This window comes from Lipotes vexillifer, unplaced genomic scaffold (genome assembly GCF_000442215.2).
Source record: "Lipotes vexillifer unplaced genomic scaffold, Lipotes_vexillifer_v1.1 scaffold3148, whole genome shotgun sequence".
Classification (NCBI taxonomy): domain Eukaryota; kingdom Metazoa; phylum Chordata; class Mammalia; order Artiodactyla; family Lipotidae; genus Lipotes; species Lipotes vexillifer.
Window position 1 is genome coordinate 94,175 of NW_006787839.1, and position 8,525 is coordinate 102,699.

Here is an 8,525-nt window from a genome sequence, read left to right on the forward strand (position 1 = left end):
GGACCTTAAGAGAGGAGGGTATTCCAACCACGAATGTGTTTCACTAAAAGAATATAGGAGGGGCAGGCCAAGATGGTGAGTAGATTCATTGAGGGTCACTGCAGAGAGGCTGGAAAGGCTCAGCCATTGACCAAGAGGAAGAAAGGAAGGAAGAGAGGGAGGGAGGGAGGGGGGAAGGAAGAGAAGGAGGGAGGGAGGAAGGAAGGGGCAGGATAGAGGTCTTGGGACCAGCCAGGGATGACCAGGGTATTGACTGTCTCTCAGGAGGGGGTGTGTGAAGGATCAAGACCTCCAGTCTCCAAACATGCTGGTCACCCTATTCCAGAGTGACACATGGTACCAGAATATTACTGGTTGTCAAATCTTTGCCCACTCTATCCGCCCCCGATTCCATGCACAGAGAGTCTGTCCTCTCTGGATCCCCGGTTTGCGTGGGGTGGGAGTGGTAGGGGGACATGAGGTCCCAACACCCCTTCCAGTCTTCAGGGGAACTAACCGATGGGCTGGCGCAGGATTGAGGCTCAAGCCCTCTCTTAACCCGGCGAGCAAACTGTTTAGTCGGCGGGGGAGTGGGGGGGGGTGTGCGGGGCGGTGGGTGATACTACACTCCAGACCCTGAAACAGGCGGACTGAACTCTCACTGGGAAGCGAAACACGCTGACCTGGCCCCTTCCCGGGCAGAGAGCAGGTGGCCCCTGGGCCAGTGTAACTTGAACCCAGATGCCCTCGGGGCAGGGTGCCAAGAACCGACTTGGGAGTTGCCCAAAGGTCCTGGTCAGTCTCCTCAGGCTCAAGAACAGCCTGGGACTCACTTCTCCCCTTCTTCCTCTTGCTTTGACCCGGATAGTTCAGTAGCGGCGAGCATTGGACCCTGAATTCCCATTCGGCCCGGCGCATTCTAGATTCCCTCGTCAAGGAGGCGCCAGGAATCGGGGATGAGGGCTGCGCTGCGTGGACTCAGGGTACCGAGGGCTGGGCTGGGTACCCAGCAGACGCGAGCTGGGTCTGATCAGCTGAGAGCGTGCGCGAAAGCCGGGCTGAGCCTCGGTAGATCGATGCGCTCGGCGTGCAGCGCGGTTAAGGGAGTTGGCCAGGGATGAGTAGGGGCTGGGCGGCGAACTCCGACTGGGAAGGAGAGTTCCTATTGGCAGGCCGTTTGCAGGAGGCGGGTCCTGATTGGTCCGGCCTCTGTGAAGGCTGCGAGCGGCGGGGTTAAGCGCGTCGACGCCGCCCGGGCCTAGGCGCGAGACCCCAGAGCTGAATCCGCGCCTCGGACCTGGAGCTGCGGTCGCTGCCATGGGTCTCCGCCTCTTCCCTTACCGCGCCGCCCTGCTCCCGAGTGGCCTCCTGTTACTCCTTATGCTCACAGATCTGGCACTCCCGGCTGGACGTCCGCCACCGGTGGTGCTGGGTGAGGCGCGCGTCCAGTCGTGGGTCCGTTCGCTCTTGCGTCCGGCTGGATGGGGTGCGGGCGGGGCTGTCTGCATCTGCACTAAGCACGGGTTGAGGGAGCGTATGATTGTCTTGTCACCTGGGTCGGCCCGTCCACTTCCTGCTATGCTGGGCGCGGTTGTGGTCAAACTCTTGTCACCTTACCCTATAGAATATGGGGGTAAGTGGGAGGGTTACCACCCGTTTGCGCATCGGTACGCCTGTTCATCTCATTCCCAAGCCTCGCCTCATCCCCATTTTTTAGCTGGAAAGACCGAGGCTCTTTGGCCCCACTCCTGAGGGCCGGTAGGAGGTAGGGTGGCTTCGGAGTTGGCCCCCAGGGGCCTCAGCGTTGACTTGGGCTTGGCTTGGACGCTGTCTCCCTCCACCCTTCCAGCCCGACACGTTTCAGAGGGCATTACTGAAAGGGAGCTCTCTGGGGAAGGATTGCTCTCCTAACCTGCCACCAGGGCTCTCCCCTAACTTATCAAATATGTGGCATTGGGCCTGAGGGAGGAGGCCCAAGGGAATCTGAGGATGGCTATAGACAGAGGGAGGGGTTGAGACAATGGCTATGAACAGATGTCATACCGTACCCTTACTCCTGCCAGACCTACTTGGACTACGCTATGTTGGGGCTAGGCAACCTCCCCTGCCTACCTCCTCCTTGCTGCTGGCCCAGGCAACTGTACAGGAGCCAGTAGTATTTCCTTGTGGTGGGTGTGGCAGGGATGAGACCTCTCTGTCTTGGGGTCTTTGGGTGCCTCATTCAGGCCATCACTCCCACGAAGAGCTAGCGTGTTGGTGGCCATCCAGGGCTCCTAAAAGCAGAGGCATGCCGAGGTATACATTGCATACTGAGTCTGCTGCAGCATGACCCCCATGCTCCTTCTGCTGGGAGTATTTTAATGGGGTGATGCAGATCACAGAAGGGTAGGGTTGGCAGGCAGTGTGATCCCAGGGGTCCTCCACCAGGAGCTCTGGGCCAGGAAATGCTCCCAGGGAATGCTGGGCCCAGGTTCACCATGGAGTTTGGGCATATTTGGCCTTGCCTTCCCTAAGCTTGCAGGATGACTCCCAGAGGTGAGGTCTGTGCTGGGCAGGCACAGAGAATCCACTGACCCAGTCAGGAAAGGTTTCCTGGAGTACGCAGCTGGAGCAGAGTCCAGGAGAGAGTTCCAGGCAGAGGGAACTACGTATTAGAGGGAGGGAGCTAAGCAGTCCAGGCTCTCTGGAATGGAGTGGGGGAAGGAGTAGATGGTGCAGGGCTCGTGACTGGTTGGGTCATCTGGACTTCGTCTTGGGGGCCTGCAGGGAGCCTTGTGTGGACCTAAGGGGTACTGAGTATGAAGGGTGTGGCATTGGGAAGTGTGTGGTCTCTGACCGGACTGGTCCTAGGCCTTTTCACCTGTATTGGTGCTAAATGCACTCATTAATTCATTCAGTTCTTAGTTATCCTAGATCACAGGCAGAGGAGCCTCAGGTTGTACCTAGAGGCACTGAGCAACTGGAATCGTAACCTGCCCAGCTTCTCAGAGAATGAGGCTATTGGCATTAATCCTGGGAAACCCCGTGGTGGGCAGCAGACAAGCTGTTCCTGGACACAGAGCAGGGACCTAACCTTGGCCATCAGAGGATCAGCACCCAAGGGTGACCAGTCTCTGTGGGTGGGACTCAAATTGGTGGTAGAGGAAGCAGAGGCCAGAGAAGGGATACTGAAGGCCCTGGGTGGGGGAAGGGACTATAGCAAGCTATTTCTACCTCTCCCAGCCTCAGTCTCCTTATCTGTAAAGTAGGCATAATAAGGATATTCTTCCCAGTGTTACTTGAGGTGAAAGGCATGTGGATGGCTATTATCTAGTTCTAGGCACAGAGGGACCCAGGAAGTGACCATTGGTATTTTTAGAGGCCACACAGCCTGGCCAGGCAAAGGGCATCCAGGCAAAGCAGATCAGATGACTTCCTCTTTCAGCTATTTCCTCTCTGGTGGAAACAGTGACCAAGGTTTCTTCACTGCCCTGTCTAGTCCACAAGCACCTCATCTAGAGGCTATCATGCTGGGGACTCCCCACTTCTGCACCACATCATGAAGGGAGGTGAATGCAGGTGCCACACCTCCCTCCCATGGCTGCCCTGAGGACACAATGGGATGGTGCACAAGGAGAGCGTGTCCTCTGCAGGGCTGTGTTCACAGACGGAGGCCAGTGAATGCCCCGGAGAGCCAAACACTGGATCCTAAATGGGGTTTGGAAGGTGTCAAGGGAATGGCATGAGGGAGCAGGTGAGGCCTGAAAAGTCACTGGGAGTAAATGGACTGTGAAGGGCCTTGAATGTTAGGCAGTGAAGCAAGGGGGAAGCGGGGGATGGGTTTGAGTGTCACAAGGGCCCCAGGGCTCTGTATAGACTGAATAAGTAGAGTGAAGTCATCCTTGGAGCCTGGTCACACCCACCCCCATTGGGCTGTAGCTGGAATGGTATGTTGCTTCAAGAGACTCATTTCCAACACAGGTGTGCCAAGATGCTAGGGCCCTCCAGGTGAGGTGCACTCTGGAACCTTTAGCAGGGTTTAGCATCTGGACTCTGGCCTTTAGCAAGCCCTGAGGACCTCAGTAGGCTGGCAGGTGCCTGCTTCTCTCAGCTGTTTCTGTTCATTGCCCGCCTCCAGAGCCTATCCTGGAGTGCCTTCTTTGGATTTATTTTTGGTTGGTTAAGTGGCCCAGCGCTCTGTCCTGTTTCCCAATCCTTCTTTCAGAGTATACAAGACCCTGCCTATGAAGCCGAAACCACCGTCTGTATCCCGACACTGAATTAAATCTCGGAGACAGAGTTTTGGGTGAAGTAGAGAGGAATAGCTTTATCGCTTTGCCAGGCAAAGGGGGCCACAGCGGGCTAGTGCCCTCAAAACTGTGTGTCCCAACTTGGAGAGGGTAGTGAGAAGTTTGATAGTAATGGTTCAAGAGGGTGTGATCAGCTCATGGACATTCTTCTGATCGGTTGGTGGTGAGGTGAGTGGGAGTCAACATCCTCAACCTTCTGGTTCCAGCGTGTCTGGGGTCTGCAGCATACCATGTTAACCCGTTAACCACTGACTTCTCCCATCTGGTGGGGGTTTCAGTATCTGCAAAACAGCTCAAAGATATTGTTGTGTGTATCCCTTGATGGGGAACCAGGACCTTGCCCCAGGGCTGCACTATGGTCTCTCTATGACTGTTTCTCCTTTGTCTCGCATCCCCTCCCTTCCCTAATTAACAACTGCATGAATCTGCCAGATGGAACTCAGGAAAGGTCATGGAGGCTGAATGAAGCTTATTTCCTGTAATCAGAGAAATGGGGAACACAGAAAGGCTTTTGTGCCTAGGAGCCCCACAGATATCACCTACTCTGCAGCCTGGGATAGCCGTGGGTAGAAGCCCTTTGGGTTTCCAGCCTGCCAGGCCCAGAGTCTCATTCATGCTCTGTGTCCCCCTTCAGTGCCCGGTGATTTGGGCAACCAGCTGGAGGCAAAGCTGGACAAGCCGACAGTCGTGCACTACCTCTGCTCTAAGAGGACAGACAGCTACTTCACACTTTGGCTGAACCTGGAACTGCTGCTGCCGGTCATCATTGACTGCTGGATTGACAATATCAGGTGGGGGCTGGGGCACAGGTGGGGCGCTGCTCGCTGACCCGGTCTAGAGACGTCTCCAGAGCCCATTTCTATCTCACCTGCGCCTCAAGAGATCTCAGGCTCAGCGTCACTGACCTCTCTCCCTTCCCATTTCCTCTGTCTGGTCCACGCCACCTTGGCAGTCTCCCAGACAGAACTTTCTTCCCTTTCCTGCTGCTCCTGTCCCTACCCTCTCCAGTGCCTCAGGCCTTATTTGTGGTTTCTATGCTCCAGCCCCTATTCACAGCCTCGCCTTGGCCCCCACCCTTTCCCTTGCCTCTGACTTGGCCACACCTGCCCCCTCCAGCTGCTTGGGGATTCCTTTCCACTTGCTGTTCTTTCAGCCTGGAATCACCCTTTACACCCTTTGCCTGATAAACTCCCTCCCATTCACTCTTTAAAACCCAAGCCTGCTTCCTTTGTGAGGTCTCCCTGCCACTCCCCAGAGCTCTTTTTGTTTGTTTGTTTGTTTTTTATAAATTTATTTATTTAATTTTTGGCTGCATTGCGTCTTTGTTGCTGCGCTGCGCGTGAGCTTTCTTTAGTTGTGGCGAGCGGTGCGTGGGCTTCTCATTGCGGTGGCTTCTCTTGTTGCGGAGCACAGGCTCTGGGCACGTGGGCTTCAGTAGTTGTGGCACATGGGCTCAGTAGTTGTGGCTCGCGGGCTCTAGAGCACAGGCTCAGTAGTTGTGGCACACGGTCTTAGTTGCTCCACGGTCTTCCCGGCCCAGGGCTTGAACCCGTGTCCCCTGCATTGGCAGGTGGATTCTTAACCACTTCGCCACCAGGTCTTAACCTCCCCTTCCCCCTGGCCACATGCCTGCTCCTCTAACCTGCATTCCCTGCCTGCCAAACATTGTTTCCTAGGATATTTCTTCCATAATAAGATAATCATGTAATGAGACTTACTGCTTATTGAATGCAAGCACTATACATTTTACATACTTTCTTTCATTGAGTCTTACAGCAATCCGGTGAAACAAGTGCTGTTTTTAGACCTGTTTTACAGATGAGGAAATCTGGAAGCTCAGAGAGGTTACAAAATTGCTTAGGGTCACTCAGCTAATAAGTGACAAACTAGAATTTGAACCCACAGTTGTGTGCCTCTGAACTAAGGTTCCCGCCCACCCTGAGCTCCCTGAAGGCAGGGACTGTGCCTCTTTTATCTTTAAAGCTGTAGGACCAGAAACACAATTGGTTTTCAATAAATATTTGAGCTGAATGGAGTCTTTCAAATTAAGATTGGTTTTTCCCCTGGAGACACACTAGCTGGTTCTAGCTGGTTCTCTGGGCACCCTGCCTTTCCCTGTTGTTTATGACACCTGCTTTGTTGACTCTTTCCTCCTCCTTGTGCGATCAGGGTTATTTCTGGGATGTTGATCCGCATTTCTATTTTTGTTGCAGAAGCATGGTCTCAGGTACTGCCAGTTGGAGGTACAGGCTGATACTGAGAGGGGCTTATCTACTTTTGTTGGGCTCTGACCTGTTTAGACTTGCATCCAGCACAGAGTACTTCGGCTTTCTAGAACTTTGCTGAGTGGCCATTGGGATGATCTACAGATTGCCCTGGAGAGAGTGGGTCCCCAGGACTTTTATTTGGGCCAGTGTTGGGTATGTTGTCAGCTTTCTGTGGCTGATCTTTAAGGGTGGGCGGGACTCAGGACCACTGGGGACTGAAGGTCTAGCCTGTGTTTTCTCAGGCACATTTGCCTCCTTAGTATCAAGGGAGGCCAGAGCAGGGTTCCTGGGCTGGCACAAGGCTTTCCTCCTGTCTTCCACCACCCTGTCCCCATCATGTCTCCAGGCCTTGCCCACCCACTCACGCAGCAGCCACAGGTGCTCGGGGTTTCTCTGTCTGGTTCTGTTGTGTGTTGCATTCATCATCTCCTTTGCCCTGTGTTGTGTTATGGTGGGTGACAGGAGCTGGATCCATGGAGATGGAGCAATGGGAGCCTGCGAAGTTAGGCTGCCTGCCTTTTGGGGTCAAGTGTGATGTTCATGGCGGAGCCAGGCCTGGCAGCCAGATCCCTCTCCTAACCATATCTAAGACCTTCATTAGACAGTATGGGTGACATTGAGGAGAAGGGAATATTGCCTGACAGGGGTCCTGGAGTCAGTCTCTGGAGTGAGCCTTGGTGGGGTCCTCATTTGGATGTGGTTACTCTGATCTGTGCTTTACAAATTTGCTTTGTTACTTTTTGGTCTCCCCTATACATCTGACCAGACCTGAGGATGGGAAGGGAATATGGCTCAGGACACAAGACAGTATTGGGACACACCAGCTTAGGTGTCACCTCTGGGTCACTGGCTCAATATCCCCTCCTGGCAGGTTGGTCTACAACCAAACGTCCCGCACCACCCAGTTTCCTGATGGTGTGGATGTGCGTGTCCCTGGCTTTGGGAAGACCTTCTCACTGGAGTTCCTGGACCCCAGCAAAAGCAGTGTGGGTGTGTAGCCCTTCCTCATGGCCCCCAGGGAATGGGGATGGAGGTTCTGATGGACTCCGAGAGTGGGAGGAGCCCTGTTGGTTTGAGTGGGGGAAGCCTGTGAATTGTCTCTGATCAGTGTGGGCACAGAGCCCTATAGCTCTCCTTCGGGGATCTCCCGGCTGTAGGTGTCACAGTCTCCTTGGCAGGCGTGGTGTGGGCAGCTGACAACGACTGTACTCTCTCTAATCCTATGGATTTATGTCTATAGGTTCCTATTTCCACACCATGGTGGAGAGCCTTGTGGGCTGGGGCTACATACGAGGTGAGGACGTCCGGGGGGCCCCCTATGACTGGCGCCGAGCTCCAAGTAAGTGGTTGCTCTCATGTCCTCCCTGAGGTCATGGGGGAGGGGGTTGGAAAGGAGGAGGTCACAGCCACCAGAGGCCCTTGGCCTTTCCCTTCTCCCGTGTCTCTGGCATCCAGCCCAGCCATCACAGGCCCTGTCCTTCCCCCACCCTCAGCCCAGGATTTCTGGGCCTCTGAGCCCTGGGGAGAGATAATGAGGCTGAGGAGGGGAAAAGGAGCTTCTCCCTTCATGGAAATTGAGGGGAAACCAGACCCTCCCCACTTGGATTTTCACATGCTCCCCACCCACCTAGTCCTGGGTCTGGCCTGAGACACAGTCAGTGGTTCAGGCCCAAGGACCCTTCCTGCCTGACCCCTGCCTGGCTCTGGCCTGCAGATGAAAACGGGCCCTACTTCCTGGCCCTCCGCGAGATGATCGAGGAGATGCACCAGCTGTATGGGGGCCCCGTGGTGCTGGCTGCCCACAGTATGGGCAACATGTACACGCTCTACTTTCTGCAGCAGCAGCCACAGGCCTGGAAGGACAAGTATATCCATGCCTTTGTGGCACTGGGTCCGCCCTGGGGGGGCGTGGCCAAGACCCTGCGCGTCCTGGCCTCAGGTAAGACCCTGCCTGGCCCAGCATGGGGGGTGCTGGTATCAGATGGCACAC

At 55.0% G+C, this 8,525-nt stretch overlaps 1 protein-coding gene across 1 annotated transcript in view; it reads left to right on the forward strand.

Annotated features, from left to right (window-relative positions):
* Positions 1-1,171: 1,171 nt before the first annotated feature.
* Positions 1,172-8,525, forward strand: part of PLA2G15 (phospholipase A2 group XV) — an 11,298-nt gene continuing 3,944 nt past the window's right edge. Inside the window, exons 1-5 of the mRNA XM_007460908.1 lie at positions 1,172-1,411; positions 4,903-5,059; positions 7,407-7,525; positions 7,776-7,874; positions 8,250-8,474. Of these exons, the coding sequence (XP_007460970.1) occupies positions 1,297-1,411; positions 4,903-5,059; positions 7,407-7,525; positions 7,776-7,874; positions 8,250-8,474 (715 nt within the window). The 5' untranslated portion in view covers positions 1,172-1,296. The remainder of the gene's footprint in view (positions 1,412-4,902; positions 5,060-7,406; positions 7,526-7,775; positions 7,875-8,249; positions 8,475-8,525) is intronic.